The sequence below is a fragment of the Carettochelys insculpta genome, chromosome 4, assembly GCF_033958435.1.
Source record: "Carettochelys insculpta isolate YL-2023 chromosome 4, ASM3395843v1, whole genome shotgun sequence".
Classification (NCBI taxonomy): domain Eukaryota; kingdom Metazoa; phylum Chordata; order Testudines; family Carettochelyidae; genus Carettochelys; species Carettochelys insculpta.
Window position 1 is genome coordinate 133,843,327 of NC_134140.1, and position 18,746 is coordinate 133,862,072.

Sequence of the window (18,746 nt, forward strand, 5' to 3'; positions counted from 1 at the left end):
ATTGCCAGGCTCCAGCAGTCCTTAAGCATGTACCTAACTTGGAGTACGGTACATGAAAAGTCCCACTGATGTCATTCTTTCTGAGTCTGAATGCCTTCCTGAAACAGAGACTTGCAATGGTATCATATCTTTGGCTTCAGCGGCACTGAGGCAGCTGAGGAGAGAATTCTGCTCTGAATATGTAACATGCCATGTGTTGCATTCAATGTAGCCAAATGCCAAATCTTCTCTACCACTGGGATATGTCAGCAACTCTCAAATTCAGCTGATGAACTCTTGGCATTTTGTTGTTTTAACTTCCCCTTGTGCATCAGCAACCATCTCTAGGGTAGGTGACATTGCACGTATTTTTCACACAAGGGCACGTTCAAACATCTAATCCTGACAGATAACTAGGGAATTCATTGCATTTCATTCCTGATGCCTTTCTGGCCCTGGAATTTCAAGGTCCGACTTGTCACATTAGAGAATCAAGATAAAGCCACTACTAGGATGTGTTGTTTCAAATGCTGTTGAAAAAAATAACAAAGCAGCAGCATGGCACATCACAATAGCAAGTTAAATATAGACTTGGATTAGAGAGCCATTGTTTTCAGTCCTGTGAAATAAGACTGGACTCTGAAAATGGAATGCCACTTGACCTTTCATGTCTCAGCAGTCCATGCTTGTATTTAACTGATTCAGGGAGGACACAATTCCCCTTGGAAGTGTCCTGTGTCGACATGACAGTTGCTATTGCTGGGTCACACGATGTTCAGGAGGCATAAACCAAACGCTCCAGAACACAAGAAGGACTTTGCTGTGCATGGAGCCACGCAGCAGGGTTCCCAGAATGACATGAGGTCTTTTTTCAATTTGTCTCAGCTCGTGCTCTCTGCTGGCCATCTCAGACCCCCACCTGTACTCAGACATTCAAAAGTCGTTTACTTTGAAGTGGAAATCCTTGATGCCCAAACTAAGAGGCAGATCTGCGTGGTGGATAAGGTGAGTGCACCCTGGTGTGTGTGTGATTCAAAAGATGATGTTTATGATTTACTTTTTCCTCTAGTGTAAGGTTAGTCTAACATGAGTTTAATCTTGTTCACCCTCCTGAGCCATACTCAGAATGTCTCCATATTCACAGTCCCTTAGGTATGTTTCCTTGTCTTCCAAAACCTTTACAACTCAATCAGTACATATGGGCTTTTTATATCTGCTGACTGGTCAACAGATTCAAGCAGATACTTTATCTCTGTCTTAAAAGTTTATGCAATTGCAATGCTTATTTCAGGGCTAATACATAAACAGTCACTTTAGAAAAGTTCATTCACTTGTATAAAATATTTGCAAAGACCTGAGTTGCTGCAGATACTTTCTAGTGTCCAAATGCATCCAACAGCACCCCATTTATCCAAATAGGCACTGGCTTCCCAAGTAGAATTTCACATCGGGCAGTTTGGCAAAGAGTAATTTTTTGGAAACAAAAAAACAAAAGAAAAAAAAAGCAGTCTTGTAGCAGCTTAAAGACTAACAATTTATTTATTAGGTAATTAATGAGCTTTTGCAAGTAAGACTCACTTTTTCAGATTTGTCACATCTGACCCACCAAAGCTCATTACCTAATAAATAAATTGTTAACCTTTAAGATGCTACAGGACTGCTTGTGTTTTTGTTGTTTTGTTTTCTTTTGTTTTGTTTTTTGTGATGCTACCGACTAACACAGCTACACCTCTGAGAGATTTTTGTGTTAATGACATACATACAGGGGCTTAAGTTACATTCCAGTTATGGACACGGGTGATGAAGTGATTGGGTAATATTGGATTTCACCACATAAGTAAAAGCAGGCTTAAGAAAACATCTCAAGAGACTATCTTTAAAAATAAACATTTTCGCCACAGATTTCTTTTGCAGATTGAGGGGCTGGATTACCCACAGCTTTTGGGCAAAAGAGGATAATGCATTTTTGCACAGCAAACACATGACTATGTGGACTCGGAGTGGCTGAGTCCATGGTTTGACTTAGCTGTGGTCTTTGCAAATATGGGATATAAGTAGAGGAGCATACGATATTCTGTAGCAGCGCTGGCTACTGTCACATACGCTGCTATTTATTAACACTGAATAAATATAGGGTCAGACCAAGAGCTGGCAAAACCAGCACTGAGACAATGGAATTATGACAGTGTACACAAGCAAATGACCTGAGCTATTTTAATTTGCTATGAAAATTTGTGTCTGGAATATTTCTGTAGGCTGAGAATATAACATTAACATGGTGCTGTGGAATTGTGAGACTTCTTATTTGACTGAACAGTAATGGCTAATTATCTTCCCCAGTCATTCCCCTCCCCCCAGCCCGCATTGGAAAAAATAGCTTGGACATATGAAGATACTTATTCTGACATCTTTTACATGGGCTAACTGAGATAAACCAAAAGATTCCCAGTGTTCATGGTCTTTTCAAGTGCATTCTGCAATATGGATATACAGTTAATATTAAATAAATATATCACTTTATCATAGTGGTATTGATCATTAAATATTTTGCAATATTGAACAAAAAATCTGAATAAATAAATAAATGTCTATGCTGCAGAACTCACTAGAGCTCTAATAATAATAATAATAATGTTTTGAAATAATTTTACTGAATAAAGGCTCCAATCCAAAAAATAGAATGGAAGGATTTACCTAACTTTAATTTCATCTGCAGTTCCACTTAATGGAATTTACTGTACTAGCCACAGAATCCCACCCTAAATGATTTGTTTAACCAGAACTGTGGTGGCATACTGGATGAGCTACTGGCCTGGGGGATAAGGAGGGTTTCGTTTTAGTCCTGATTCAACAGACCCCCAATTATCCAATCTAATAGGGGCTGGAGCCAGATCAGATCATCAAGAATTCAGATAATCTGGAGAATGGGAAAGTACAAGACAGCAGCAAGATCTAGTGGCCATTGGAGTGAGAGTCCACTTCTGGATCTGTGTACGCTGGGTCTCTCATTAGTACAGAGAGCTGGTTAGTGGAGGGTTAAACAAACAGGGCTCTGCTATATGGCTTTTGGGGTTATTTGTGATCTAACCCCCCTACCTTAGCATCCCTCTCTTCAAGACGGGCATCGTAATAATAACCCATGTCACACCTGAGGGAGGCTTGTGACATTTTCCATAAAAAACAAGTAAAAAAATGCTCCATAACAGAGATAGCAACAGAATTCATGCCCTTGTGACCCCTAGTCAGAGAGGAGGGGACACCTGTGCATTTGTGTCCATGAGCGTCCCCCAACCCCCACCTCCAGTCACCAGGAATCGTACATAGAGATCATTGAAAAAATAACACAGGACTCAGGTTTCCAAAGCTGCCTAAAGGGGTTTGGATGTTCGATTCCCATTCATGTGCATGGCCAAATCCCGCCGCAGGCCATGAAAACACCATTTGAATCAACTCCAGAGGCACAGATAATAAATGAGAGAAAGAGGTGCATTGATAGACGTGAGTGCTAGCTGGAATTCACAATTTATTACAGAAACAAAAGAATATTTTACTACACTTCACAGAACCTGCTGCTTAATTAAATGTAGCATGGACACAGACCTAACATGACACTCCTAATTCCGACTTTCTATTTCTAGTATAATTACCATTAGCCTCACTTTTCACCACTGCACGTAGTTATTTCTTGTCACGATTAATAACAGGCACGCACAGAAAGCATGCATGCATATATATAGATAGATAGATATATAAAACACACATACATAAAAATATTTTCTTATTCTGTCCCTGCGAAATGCTAGAAATTCAGAATATGTTGCTGAGCAAATGCACATGTAACATTCCCAGTTTAATTAATCCAACTAGCAGGCTAAATCTCTAATGCCAGAACAAGGGCCTCTAAGTCCCGGCTGGACAAGGTCCTGGCTGTGATGACTTAGTGCGGGTTGATCCTGCTTGAAACGGGGCTGGACTAGATGACCTCCTGAGGTCCCTTCCAGCCCTAGGATTCTGTGATTCTATTCTTTCACCTTTATGGACATTGGTGGTGTAAATAGATGTTAATTCCTTTGAAGATACGTAACAGGCAATATTACCCAATGCATTAGTTGTCAATACACTTGCATGGTAATCTCATTCAAGTTAATCAAAGATGTGTGCATTCTTAAGAGGATTATGTGCCATAGAGCACTAGGCTGGATAGCGATGTTGATTATCTTATGGTTAAGGCAACGGAGTGGGATTTAGAAGATGCAGATTCAATTGATCAGACAGATTTCCTAAGTGATACTGAGTAACTCATGAGTTACTTTGTGCCTTAATTCCCCTTCTGCAAAATGAGAATAACTATATAGAAAATAGAAAGGAAAATAGAAAGGAACATAAACACTCCCAAATTAAGTGTCATAATGTAATAAGAAAAGCCAAAAAAGATTTTGAGGAACAGCTAGCCAAAAATTCAAAAAACGATAGTAAAATGTTTTTTAAATACATTAGAAGCAGGAAGCCCGCTAAAAAAGCAGTGGGGCCCTTGGACGATAAAGATATAAAAGGAGCGATCAAGGAACACAGTGCCATTGCGGAGCGATTAAATGATTTCTTTGCTTCAGTCTTCACGGCTGAGGATGTTACAGAGGTTCCTAAATCTGAGCCAGCCTTTTTAGGTGACAAATCTGAGGAACTCACTCAGATTGAAGTGACATTAGAGGAGGTCTTGGAATTAATTGATAAGCTGAATAGTAACAAGTCTCCAGGACCAGACGGTATTCACCCAAGGGTTCTGAAAGAACTCAAATGTGAAATTGCGGTGTTATTAACAGTGGTTTGTAACCTATCCTTTAAATCCACTTTGGTACCAAATGACTGGAAGACGGCCAATATAACGCCAATATTTAAAAAAGGCTCCAGAGGAGACCCTGGCAATTATAGACCGATAAGTCTAACATCAGTACCAGGCAAATTAGTAGAAACACTAGAAAAGAATAAAATTGCAAGGCACGTAGAAGAGCACGAATTGTTGGGCAAAAGTCAACATGGTTTCTGCAGAGGGAAGTCGTGTCTAACTAATCTATTAGAATTCTTTAAAGGGGTTAATAAACATGCAGACAAGGGGCACCCAGTGGACATAATATACCTAGATTTCCAGAAAGCCTTTGACACGGTCCCACACCAAAGGCTTTTACGTAAATTAGGTGGTCATGGGATAGGAGGAAAGATCCTTTCATGGATCGGGAATTGGTTAAAAGACAGAAAACAAAGGATGGGAATAAATGGTAAATTTTCACAATGGAGGAGGGTAACTAGTGGTGTTCCCCAGGGGTCAGTCCTGGGACCGATCCTGTTCACCTTGTTCATCAATGATCTAGAAAATGAGGTAAGCAGTGAGGTGGCAAAGTTTGCAGATGACACCAAGTTGTTCAGGACAGTCAAAACCAAAAGGGATTGTGAAGAACTACAAAAAGATCTCAGCAAACTGAGTGATTGGGCAGCAAAATGGCAAATGAAATTTAATGTGGGTAAGTGTAAGGTAATGCATGTTGGAAAAAATAACCCAAATTACACGTACTACATGATGGGGTCAAATTTAGCTACGACAGATCAGGAAAGGGATCTTGGAGTTATAGTGGATAGTTCTCTGAAGACATTCACGCAGTGTGCAGCGGCAGTTAGTAAGGCAAATAGGATGTTAGGAATTATTAAAAAAGGGATCGATAATAAGAGAAAAGATATCATACTTCCCCTATATAAAACTATGGTACGCCCACATCTTGAGTACTGCATGCAGATGTGGTCTCCTCACCTCAAAAAAGATATATTGGCATTAGAAAAGGTTCAGAAAAGGGCAACTAAGATGATTAGGGGCTTGGAACGGGTCCCATATGGGGAGAGGCTAGAGAGACTGGGACTTTTCAGTTTGGAAAAGAGGCGATTGAGGGGCGATATGATAGAGGTATATAAAATCATGAATGGTGTGGAGAAAGTGAATATAGAAAAATTATTTACCTTTTCCCATAATACAAGAAGTAGGGGACACCAAATGAAATTGATGGGTAGTAGGTTCAAAACTAATAAAAGGAAATTTTTCTTCACACAGCTCACAGTCAACCTGTGGAACTCCTTGCCCGAGGAGGCTGTGAAGGCCAGGACTCTATTAGGGTTTAAAAAAGAGCATGATAAATTTTTGCAGGTTAGGTCCATAAATGGCTATTAGCCAGGGATAAAGTATGGTGCCCTAGCCTTCTGAACAAGGGCAGGAGATGGATGGCAGGAGATAAATCACTTGATCATTGTCTTCTGTTCTCCTTCTCTGGGGCACCTGGCATTGGCCACCGTCGACAGATGGGATGCTGGGCTGGATGGACCTTTGGTCTGACCCAGTATGGCCATTCTTATGTTCTTATGTTCTTATATTGCCTTTTTTCTTGTCTCTGTAATCTCACATTAGTGCACAGATGCAGAGTGACTAGCCCAAAAAGGGTTTGATATTGTTTAGGTCACTCTTTTTATTAAATAATAATGATAATGAGATATATCAATATGGTGATGTTGACTGATTTCTTCTTTCTTTTATTATCTTTGTGGGAAAAGATTCCAGTAGTTTGTAGTTATACAAAGAACAAAGTTTCTGCAAGGAAAGGTATAGAAAAGAAGGGGTAAGTGTAATGCAGATGTGCCAACCCCCCCAATTTAAAAAGTTATGTGTCTGGGTGCCTATCACACCCCCTTCACCTTGTGGCTTAAAAATCATGAAGTGTAATCACAGTAAATGCAAGGGTTTTACATTATTTTATGGTTTCTGAGGTTGTAGGTTGCAGGGTTTTCTCAGAAACTATGAAGGCTAGATTTTTTTTTTTTTAAGTTGAAATTCTCACATAATCCTGTCTCCCAAGAGCTGAGGCTTTAAAAAAAAAAGAGAAAAAAACAAAACACCTAATATTAAAATCACAAGAGTTGATTCCACTGATTATACCTTTTGCTTAGGTGCATTTATGCCATAGATGTGATGTATACCATTAATAACAGTAATACCTCAGCTCTTGGGACGCTGTTAGGAATTTCATTCTACACGTCTGCGTCCCAAAGGGCATGTCTACCTAGCACCTTATTTCTTCTGGAATAGCTTATTTCAAAATAATGCTGCTACACATAAACAACATTTTGAAAAAGTCCTCAGCTATTTTGAAATACAGTGTCTCCATACAGTACAGCTGATTTCAAAATAGAGCTTTTGGAAGCATTATGACATATGTTGAAATAGGCTCTATTCCCTGTCTACACATCCCCTATTTCAAAATAGCTATTATGAAATAGGTGTTATTCCTCACGGAATGAGGTTTAGCTGTTTCAAAATAAGCCGACTATTTTGAAATAGCAGTTGCATTGTATTGATGCCACATAGTTATAGTAAACCCTTGAAATGCGCGATTTCGAGTTGCACTTAACTCACATTAATGCAAATTAAGCACAACTCAAAATCCTGCTTCCCCTTAGCCCTGGCTCACCCCCCACCCCCAGCCCTGTGCATCCCCAGTTCACCTCCCACGCTGAACCAAGCCCGCTCACCACCTGTGCATGGCTCTGGCACACCCCCAACCCCCATGCACAGCTGTGGCTCTGGCTCAGGCTCACTGCCCCTCACACGTGGCTCTGGTTCAAACCCCCCATCAGCTCACCATCTGAGAATGGCTCTGGCTCAACAACCCACCCTTGTGGCTCTGGCTCAATCCCCCACCGCCGTGCACAGCCCCCATTCAACCCCTCCGCAGCCTGGCTCACCTCCTGAGCATGGCTCTGGCTCACCACCCCTGCGTGTGGCTCAAACTCAATGTCCCCGGTTCAACTGCCCCCACTGCATGCAGCCCTGGCTCAACTCCCCCCATCCCCAGCCCACCTCAGGTTTAATCCCTTTGCCCCCCTGCCACATCCCCAACCCTCTGCCAGACTTAACCCTCCCCAGCTGTCCCTTCCCCAGCTCAGGAGTTACCTTCCAAGAGGAGCTCCAGGTGCTCCTGCTGCTTCCCTGGCTTTAGAATGTGCGTTTCGCTGGGGAAAAAGCTGCCCCTGACTTACGCAAAATTCAAATTACGCAAGGGTGCATGGGAACATAACCCTCATGTAAATTGAGGCACTCCTCTACGTAGAGCAGAGACTCCACTCACCCCAGATGAGGTCTCAGTGCCTCTATCCCTGGTGCCGGCAACCCGGGTCTGTCGGCATTACATTTATTTTGAAATAACGTTGCTGTGTAGACGTACCCTAAGCGCTTTCAGTGTATATCAGCGTTAGCCTGCAAGGGGATAAGCATTCTTGCAAACTTCTGCAAAACACTGAGGTATCTACTCAGGTGTAAGCATACGACTAATCCCATGAATTTCAGGGGGATTGCTTGTATGCTTAATTTTCAGCCCACGCTTAGGTATGGTGCTATAGCACAGTGCCCATGGAAGTCTGAATGTTTCAAACCCAATCCAGGAATGCTTCTCTATTCCTGTTGAAGACCTAGAATGTGCTTCACTTGAAGCCATGTGCAGACATGGACGTAGGAGAGGATGGTGAAGGAAGGTCTACACATTTTACAGCATGTGGTTATAATGTGTGTATTATTCATGAATAGTGAAGCATGACTGTAGTCTAGAAAAGAATGTCAGTAAAGATGTAGTCATGTATTTAAACAAAATCTCAAAACTCTCGTAAAAATGAGGTGATGTGGGCAGGAGAGGGATTCCTCCTGTAGTGTCAGTGGCATCTCTTGTGGGGGTGGTGGCAGTAGGGATATTTTAGTACTGGGATGACTTCAGAGACTAATTGTTGCTGAAAAAAGTCTGGAGATTTTGCCAAGAAATCTCAAATGCTGCTATCTCCAAAACAGCAAGCAGTCCTGTAGCACCTTAAAGATTAACTAATTGCTTGATGTATATATGTAGTCAACTGCTTTTGATTGTTTTGTTCTTCAAACTTTCCCCAAGCTTTTCTTCTCAGAGGAGACCATGCACTCCACATTTTAGGAAGAAAACATATGTTTTGATGATGAATGGCAAGTTACTTGCCGATTTAGACTCAGATCCTTCAAACATGTAAGCACTGCTTGAAAGTTTACACACAAGGTTTCTCATTAGCTGTGTCTACACGTGCACGCTACTTCGAAGTAGCGGCACTAACTTCGAAATAGCGCCCGTCGCGGCTACACGCGTCGGGCACTATTTCAAAGTTAACTTCGACGTTAGGCGGCGAGACGTCGAAGTCGCTAACCTCATGAGGGGATCGGAATAGCGCCCTACTTCGACTTTCAACGTCGAAGTAGGGACCGTGTAGACGATCCGCGTCCCGCAACATCGAAATTGTGGGGTCCTCCATGGCAGCCATCAGCTGGGGGGTTGAGAGGCGCTGTCTCTCCAGCCCGTGCGGGGCTCTATGGTCACCATGTGCAGCAGCCCTTAGCCCAGGGCTTCTGGCTGCTGCTGCTGCAGCGGGGGATTCATGCTGCATGCACAGGGTCTGCAACTCGTTGTCGGCTCTGTGTATCTTGTGCTGTTTAGTGCAAGTGTGTCTGGGAGGGGCCCTTTAAGGGAGCGGCTGGCTGTTGAGTCCGCCCTGTGACCCTGTCTGCAGCTGTGCCTGGCACCCTTATTTCGATGTGTGCTACTGTGGCGTGTAGACGTTCCCTCGCTGCTCCTATTTCGATGTGGTGCTGCGCAACATCGATGTTGAACATCGACGTTGCCAGCCCTGGAGGACGTGTAGACGTTATTCATCGAAATAGCCTATTTCGATGTCGCCACATCGAAATAGGCTACTTCGATGTAGGCTTCACGTGTAGACGTAGCCATTGACTGCAATGTGGCTACTCACATCAGCAAAGTTACTCACTTCCAAGGCTGTTTTGGGGGGCTGATGCACATGTCCGAATTATGCCCCAGGGAAATCAAAGAGGCTTCATGCAAGCAAAAAAGGTCTACCAGCATAGATCACTTTGCATGATGATGTCACAGTCCCCCTCCTTTCCCGCCAGGCAGGTAACAAGCTACTTCATCATTTTTCAGGGAGGAGTTTGCTGACTGTGTACTGGGCCAGCTGTTACATGGTAGATTGAGCCAGGGGTTTGCTGGTAAAATTTGTGTATGACACACAAATGGTGAAACTGAAGTTAACGATGGGGACACACCAGTTATCTAAGTGGACTTTGTGTAGTAACAGTGACTCATTTAAATGAATCTATTTTAGTGCAGACAATACAAGACCATACAATTAGCAATGAAGAATGTGGCTCACACTTGGAAGGTGGGAGACTGTATCCTGGAAATCAGTGAGTGTGAAAAGGATTTAGAGGTCATGGTAGAAAGCTAAATGAACATGAGGTCCCATTGTGATGCTGTATCTAAGGGAGTGACCATGATCTTTTGATGTATAAATGGGGAAATATCAAGTAGACATAGGGAAGTGGGATTACCTGTGTCTGTAGCATTTGTCAGACCATTGCTGGAATTCTGTGTCCAGTGTGCACGTCCAAGAAGCATGTTGAAACATTGGAAAGGGATCAGAAAAGAGCTACACAAATGTTGCAAGCTCTGGCAAACCCGCCTTATGGTGAAGGACTAAAGACCTCCAGCCTACATTTTGGCTGTTCCTTTCTGCAGCCTTATTTTTTCCATCTTGGCAGTGAAACGTGTAGAAAAGGAGGAGATGGAAGGGAAGGAAAAAAACAGAAAAGGGAGAAAGAAAGGAAAACCAGTAGTTTGTACACACATGGAACAAAAACTTGGCAATGGGTTTATCAAACTAGCCAGCAAAGATGTGACTTGATCCAATGCTTGCAATTTGAAATTCAGACTGGCAATAAGTGCACATTTTCAACAGTGAGCTAGAGACAGTCATTTAGAAAAACACCAGTCCTAATTTAAAAATTCCCAGATGTGGAGAATCCATTACAACCCTGGACAGATTAGTTTTTCTGTTGGTTAATTGATGTCAAAGAGGAATTATTGTGAGGAAGTTCTGGACTCTCTGTTATACAGGAAGTCAGATCTCATGATCACAATGGCTCCTTATGGCCTGATATTCTACGCATCTATTTTCTGGAAAACGATGAAAAACAGAAAACCTCTTGATAATCAGTTTTGATATTTTTTGTCAAAAATCAGAAAAAAATTAAACGTTTTAATTGAAAGATGCTCACCATTTTCCCACCTGCTTTACTTGTCTAACTTTCCAAAATCCTGACATAGTTTACTTTCAAGCTTACATTTGTACCTCAGTTTGCTTTCTGAACACTGTTAAATCAATTCAGCCATTTTTGCTTAGGTGGCAGTGCTTGCCACATACTATTTTTTCTACAGATTAAGATGTAGTAAATTGCATTTTCCAACAAATGTTGCAATGTGTAATTAATTTTGTAGGAGTTGCTTTTTAGGCATAATGTCTCACACAGCATAGTTTTGCAGGAGAATTCACCTGTGAGAAGGCAACTGAGAAAGCTTTCCTCAGTGAAAGCCTTTGAACTGAACAGTTATGCAATTCAGCTTTTTTCTGGCTGAGCTATGCATGAGGATGCATGCCCAGGGCTTGCGTCTCTTACAGGGCAGGGATTCCTTTCCTGTGAACTTGCTGTGGTCTCCACAAGGAGACCTCACTTCTGAAAACCTGGAGCTCTGCAGATTTTGGGAAATCCATTGTCCAGCTGCCCTGCAAACTAGCCTTCATCAATCCATGGACCAAACCTACTGTTGTCCCATTGCAACTCCACTCTCCATTGTCCCATGACATTTTCTACTTGTCTACAATAGACACATGGACGTTAGTTGCAGAAATGCAAACTGTTGTGATTGTACTGCAAGCCTCAGGATACTGGAGGTTTTCTTAAGGCCCCCATTGTTCGTCAGATGATTATGATAGCCTTAGTTTTTTAAAGTGTCCTTCAGTTCCTCATGGTTGCAGAGAAAACATGTACTGTAAAAGCTCTGAAACCGGCAGGCAAATAAACAAGCCATTCAGCTTTATTATTGATATTACTTGCTACTTGGTGATTCTTATGATATGCTCACAAATTTGGGGTCCTGTCTTAGGGCTTTTAAAAACTTGAAAAGCACGATGTAAGAGGTGAGTATTATTGTTATGCATTTATCAACAATCATGTACACAATCATTTAAACCAGCAACATAGCCTAGTGAGTGGACCTCATTTGTGGCCCTCCATCTCAGTGGGCTGCAAGATTGTTGAGACCAAGACCGTCTCCAAGGATAGCATAGTTTTGCTAACTGCACTTGCATACCTAGAATTTTACAGAATGTGCCAAATGAAATGCAGCAGCACTTTGCCTGTGGAGGGAACACGTGGTTTTCCCTGCCAGTGCCATGTGCACAGCCCACACCTTACTCCACGTGCCCTTACTTTATGTCTATGTTACTTTAGCAATACCAGTGGGGAAAAAACGACATGGCAGGAACCCAGCAGAATCTCACAGCTGTGCACGTGGGCAGTGCTAACCAAAATGTCTCATGGGCCAGAGAATGAACCTAGACAGGCAACGTACCCACCACTGAGTTAAACTACGGCTGGAACACTGATATTTCTCTCTGTGTGCTTCAGTGGGGTGTTCTTCAGCAGGGAACACTCTTTTGTCCTATGTTTGTACAGCACTTAACTCCATTGTGTTCTGCTCCAAGACTGGATTCCCCCAACATTACAGTAATACAAATACTTAATGCAAATTGCTATTATTATTAATCAATGTAATTCTCCCACCACATTATGATATGATATTGTGCAATCAATGTAAGCCACAACACAAGATTAGTCCTGATTTTGATTTTGTTCACATCAGTTTTACACTGGAATAACTTTGTTGGCTTAACTACAATGTAAACTTTTTGAGCAAGGGACCATCTTTTGGTTTTTCATTTGTGCTGCTCCTTTCATAATGTGGCATTACTCCATGGCTGGGCCTTCTAGGACTACCATCTTCATCGTCATAATTCTGTGGCATTGCTCCTGATTTGTACAGGTTGAACATCACTAGTCTGCCACTCTCTTGTCCATCGATATCTGTAATCCAGCATGGTTTTAGTTAGCTGGACAGCCACTTATCATGGGTGTGGTCAAGTTTCACATGGTTCCATAAAGTTTATTTCCAGCCATGAGTCCTGGCTCTCAGTGTTCTGTGCTGTTATTTAGCTGTAATTTACCCCTAAATGCCTTGTAAGAGCACAGTAAGCAGTGGGAATGTTGGTAATGACACTAGACAATATTGACCTCCCGTGTCCTGGCAAATTCTCTAATTCAGCTCCGGTCAGGGTGTTGGACTGGAGAGGTTCAACCTGTACTAGTATGAGAGCACAGTCAGGCCTATTGTCCTTAATTGATAGACACTAGCCCCAGTTAACGTATCGCAGCTCCCTGATCTCCACTCTTTGAAGAGGAGAATAATAAAGTAGCTGTTTTCCTCCCGTGCTCGCAAGCAGCCAAATAAAGCAGGCATGAGTCATGCGTGTATAATCATCTCCAGCAAGTAAAAAAATAACTGCCCACACCCTGACCTGCAAGTTATATTTATAAATATCACATTCCTGTGCAAGTGAGCAAATGCCACCTTTAAAATAGGGTATTGAGTGTTCTTGAAGCAGTTCTATGCAATAACAGGGCATGTCATTTTACATCAGAGCCTCCACTTTGGTTCTGCAGTGCAGCAGGGATGGGTGAGGAGAAGTAGCATCAACATCTTCCTTTTGCTCAGAAATGGACTCAGACTGTCTCTTAAGAGAAGAACCAGCTTAATAACCCTGTGTGGCTGCCGAGACTCATGATCTAGCAGTGACCATCACTGGCAATGGCAGCAGCTTAGCAAAACGTATATTTTCCAGACCTCCTTTTCCTTAGAGATTCTGAACACATTCAATCCTGGGGTTTCTCCAGCTGGTACAAGTCTGAATTGTAAAACTGTTTTCTGGTATGATTCAGTTGCCTAACAGCTATATCTGTGTATATGCTTCATGGATGAAGAAATGCAAATAATCTTAATGTAACATAAACTCCAAAGAGCTTTTGAAAGGACTCTGAACAGGCACTATTAGAATCCTTTCCTCGCAGTACTTTGAGTATCCTGAAGTCCTTGATAATCCCTTCATAAATTGTCCTGAATATCTCTTCATGTAGCTCTTCCATCCAACCACTGATTATGTGCTAACTGTTATGGCTATTAATAAAGAAAAGCCAGTGGGTTCAGATGAAATAAGAAACTATCTGAATGTTTAAAACAAAATGTACGTGAGACTCATGCAAACATCACTGCAGTCATGGAAGGAACTACACCTCTTTGGATTGAAAGGAAGGGAGGTGAAGGGTGAGAACACACAGAAGGCAAGTTTCAAAAGTCTTTCCTTAAACACACAATAGTGAGATATAGAATGGGAAACGGATAACCTCAAATGATGCATTCAGCTAGTGGGCCTGGCTCTCCGTTGTTTCACAACTTCTGCAGTCATGGCTGCAAGTGCAAAATAAAGACAAAGGAAACATAAAATGGCACCATTCTTATGTGGTACTGTTTTACACGTACTTTGCACTGGTGAAAATGACCATGGCAAGTGCAGGTTGGTGAAGAATCAGGCCCCCAGGTGGTGAAGACTCAGGGTAGGTCTGCACAGCAAAGTTATTTTGAAATAACAGCCATCTACACAACACAACTGCTAATTTCAAAATAGCAGTTAGCTTATTTCTAAATTGCTAAACCTCTTTGTAAGAGGAATAGTGTTCATTTTGAAATGGGGTTGTTAAAACAGGGAATAGAACCCATTTTGAAATAAGCCATGGTGCATCCAAGGGCTCAATTTCTAAATAAGCTCTCTTGTGTGTGGATGCTGTATTTTGAAATAGCTAAGTGCTATTTTGAAATGCATTTTTGCGTGCAACAGAATTATTTTGAAGTAAGCTATTCTGTAGTAACTCTTCCAGAATTGCTTATTTTGAACTAAAGCTGCTGAGTAGACTTACCCTCAGATGCACAGGCATGTTTGAGGACAAAGATAGGGGCCTTCAACTAGTCCAAATCATCAGCTCTGTCATGTGTTTCCCCAATGGTTTTTTTTTTCCGTTTGTTTGTTGGTTTTCAATTTCATTTTATTGCAAGCAGAACAGTTCCTTTGACAGGGTTCTGCTGCAAAGTCAAGCCAGCCCTCAGGAAGCATGCTGAGGCATGGGTGCAGTCCTAAAGCCCCAGCTTTGGGCTTGTGTATGATCTATCTCACTAAAGACTCAGCAACCTTTCCCTGTGGCACCAAACATCCCTCCAGCAGTGGGAGGAGCCTGCTTCCTTTTCAGTGCCCGGGATACATGCAGGAAGTATGCATTTCACTCCAGCCCCACCTACACTGTGGCTTGTGCCCTTTTGCTCTGCTGCTGGAGGACAAAATGCCTTGAGGCCAGGCAGGACTGCAGAGCAGTGGGTGGGAACAAGTCAAGGCCTCGCTGGGTACAGGCTGGAGGGTCCAATGTGCTGCAGATCCTCTTCCCTGGGGAGGGAGTGCTTCTCGGCTGCAGTGCCAGCACAGCCTACTGACACTGTGGCCCAGCCCAGCTAACTAGGGTGGGTACTGGAATGAGTTATTGGAACAAACAGCTTCAAGTTCTAAAGAGAAGCCTTCTGCTCTAGCAAATAGGGTCCAGACCCTGGCTCAGATAGCTGGGGTGGTTCTAATCTTGGCTTCCCCACTGGTCTACTCCCAGTCTTGGGCAAATCACTGGCTCTTCCTAGCCTAATTGGTTCTTTTCCTCACCCTGCTCACTGTAAGCCCTTTGGGTCAAGCTCTGTCTCATGATGTGTTTCTACATCACCTAGAACAGTGGGTCCCAACATGAGGTCCACAGACACCTGGTTGGGGTGGTCTGTAGGGCTATTGCAGGGTGTCCATGAAAAAAAAAGCTAAATAAATCCGATCACAGAAAACAAGCTTCAAAAAAATTGCGAAGTTTTAATCAATTAACCAACACCAGGGATCTCACTAGGTGAGCCAAACGTTTATTATTTGCTGCTGTGTAGGCCCCATCAGTGTGGAAATTTGTTGCAATGAGACCTACAATGGAACAGCTGTGATGCTGGAAGCGAGCATGCCTCGTTTTAAATTTTAGTTATTTATGTTTCCTTTTTCATTTAATGAAGTATACATAGTGGCTAGAATTGTCTTGAATGGAGTATGTGAATGTTTGCCGGGGGTGGGGAGTGGGGGGGGGTGTGGGAATTGAGTGTCTGCACTAGTGAAAAGTTGGGACCCAATGAGCCAGAATTGTTACATCCTGACCTGCTCTGGCAACTCTAGGTCCTACTGCAAGCAAAGAACTAGACACATGCCTTTCCAGGGCAACCTATCAGGGCTCAGGAAATTTGGGTGCTATTTTTGGATTACCACCTAGCTAGCTGGGTGATTCTGTGCAATTCACATCACCTCCCCATTCCTTTGTTTTCCAGTCTGTAAAATGGGAACAGTGACACTGACCTTCTTTGTAAAGTGCTTTGATATCTGCTACTGGTAAGAGTGATATGTGAGCTAGGCATTATTATTGTTAACTATGTGTTAAAACTGAATTGCACTCCAACCACCAAGTAGGGAGAAGAAACCAAAACTAAACCAAAGAGAAACCTTACCCTGAGTAACTAGTGGTACCCTGCGAAATGCCCTGTCAGTGAACAACCTCATGTTCCATTAAACCAAAATCACCAGCCTCACATTTCTCAACTTTCATAGAAATGGACATCTTTGTTCATTGCCATGCCTTAACAGCTGACTTCATGGAAAAGGCACAGTTGTATGTATTATTTTCTGCTTGCTCTTCTGTAGTATTTCTCTTGTCCCAGTGCGGTTTGGATACAGAATCCCTGGGCGCAGTGTTTGAAGCTATTGATTTATTTAGTGGTGATTAGGTTTTCTGCTATGGAGAGAGAGGGTAACCTTGAGCATGCAAAAGCTGGAAAAGAGAGTAATTTAGGAAATTATATAAACCATTAAAGAGGATTCATGCTTTGAATAATATTTATTTCCAAAATTTGGGACCCTCTTTTAACTGTCAGTCTTTTATTTATTCATTCCCTTTCTCACTGAGAAGCCTCTTTGTACCTGACAAAAAAAAAATGAAATCCAGATTCTGAGGGTGTGATTCAAATTAATCCCCTTGACATCAATAGCCTGTCATCAAATCATCATCCTGGCTAGGAACGGGGATGGGGGTTGAGGGGTCAACGTTACCCGTAGTGTGCATCCATGAATGTAAGAGGCATTACAACAGGGATGGGTATAGCTCAGTATAGCTGTGATGGGGGAGTTCCTCAGCTGGTGTAAAGTTAAGGATTGAACCATTGCACTGAGGATAAATGATGGCTAATCTGAAGTTATGAATGTATGGTCACATTGCAATACTACAGGGGGCTTCAGATGCCATATTAGTCTAGTGTTTAATCAGCAGAACCCATGATAGAAATATGGTTGTATAATCACCTCCTATATGTGTGTTACTATAGCAGTAAAACACACCTGGATATAATTTATAGGGCTTTTAGCACATGCTTGAGTTATTTTCTGAAATATGAGGCACCTCACAAAGTACCAGAAGTATGGGCTATAAATTAGTCTTGGAATATATTAATGCCATAATTATAAGATGACTTTCTAAGTTTAAACAAGTCTTTTCTAAACTCTTTTAAAAAGTCTCTCCTTAATATGCCCTGTACTTCTAAACTAATAATAAAAAAGAGTAGAAAATAGAGGCCGCAGACATCTTTGGTTGATAGTCTTTGGTATTGTGGAAAATATTTGAATTTCTAAGCACACTGGTCTTAGAGCTGATTTTTAACCCCTATTACGTGTTCTCCTTTCCTGCTCTCTCTTGTCTCTACTCTTTCTACTCTTTTATTTCCCTGCAGTAGGCCCCTAGAGAACTAGCTGTTAAACTCATATGAAGGAAAAGTTCCTGATAGAACAAACTCTGAAGGGAACATGTAATTAGGGGTAGGCCCAGCCTTGAAGAGTAGAGATGATTTTTCAGTTGTTTGTCTCTTCCAAGATGAGGATGGGGAAATTTTCACTGACCCCCCCAAAAGTTTTTTCCAGAATATTTGGCAAATCTAAAAGTTGAAAAACAATTCATCTCAGGTCAAATAAAATGATTCTGTCAACCCAAAGCTAAACACCATATTTTAATTTTAAGTATTTTTAACTTTTAAAACAATGAAAGTAAAGTAATTTCTAAATGAAATGTCATTTCATTGTGAAAAATTGAAATGTTTCATTTCAAAAGTGTCAACGTGAAACATTTCAACTTTTTTTGGATTTTTGCTTCTTAGTTGGATAGAAACAATTTACTGAACTCACATAAATTCACAAAATGTTCCTGTGGGACTAAATCCATATTTTTGGCTAAACAAAATGAAACAAAGTTGTCTGAAAATGTCTCACAGGTTGAGTGAAGAGATTATGGTTTAAATAAGGAAAACAGAGAAGAACAAAATTACTATCACTGTTTTACTGATGAGGAAACCAGCCAACCCCTTAAAGGGCCCCTCCCAACACCCTACCCTGCACGTGCTCGGGACTGCCAGGCTGCAGACATCAGCAGAGAATGTGCTGAGGAGAAGAGACATACACCATGCCCACTAACACCCTCTCCGAGGACGAGGTCATCTCCACCCTGGCCAGCCTGCTGGCCATGCTGGTTGCCCTGTTATTCAAGAGGCGTGGTCGGGTTGCCCACCTGGGACCCAGGCTGCAGGCCCTGGCCACAGCACTGC

At 42.1% G+C, this 18,746-nt stretch overlaps 1 protein-coding gene across 8 annotated transcripts in view; it reads left to right on the forward strand.

Annotated features, from left to right (window-relative positions):
• Nucleotides 1-657: 657 nt before the first annotated feature.
• TECRL (trans-2,3-enoyl-CoA reductase like) overlaps nt 658-18,746 on the forward strand; it is a 119,942-nt gene continuing 101,853 nt past the window's right edge. For 2 of the 8 annotated variants that reach the window (XR_012645495.1, XM_074993912.1), the window contains exon 1: nt 680-984. Coding sequence is in view for 7 of the 8 variants with exons in the window: in XM_074993912.1 (XP_074850013.1) it covers nt 751-984 (234 nt within the window). In the remaining variant the exon portion in view is untranslated. Of the gene's footprint in view, nt 985-18,746 lie in introns of all 8 variants that reach the window. The other 6 variants (XM_074993908.1, XM_074993907.1, XM_074993906.1 and 3 more) reach the window with 6 other exon arrangements.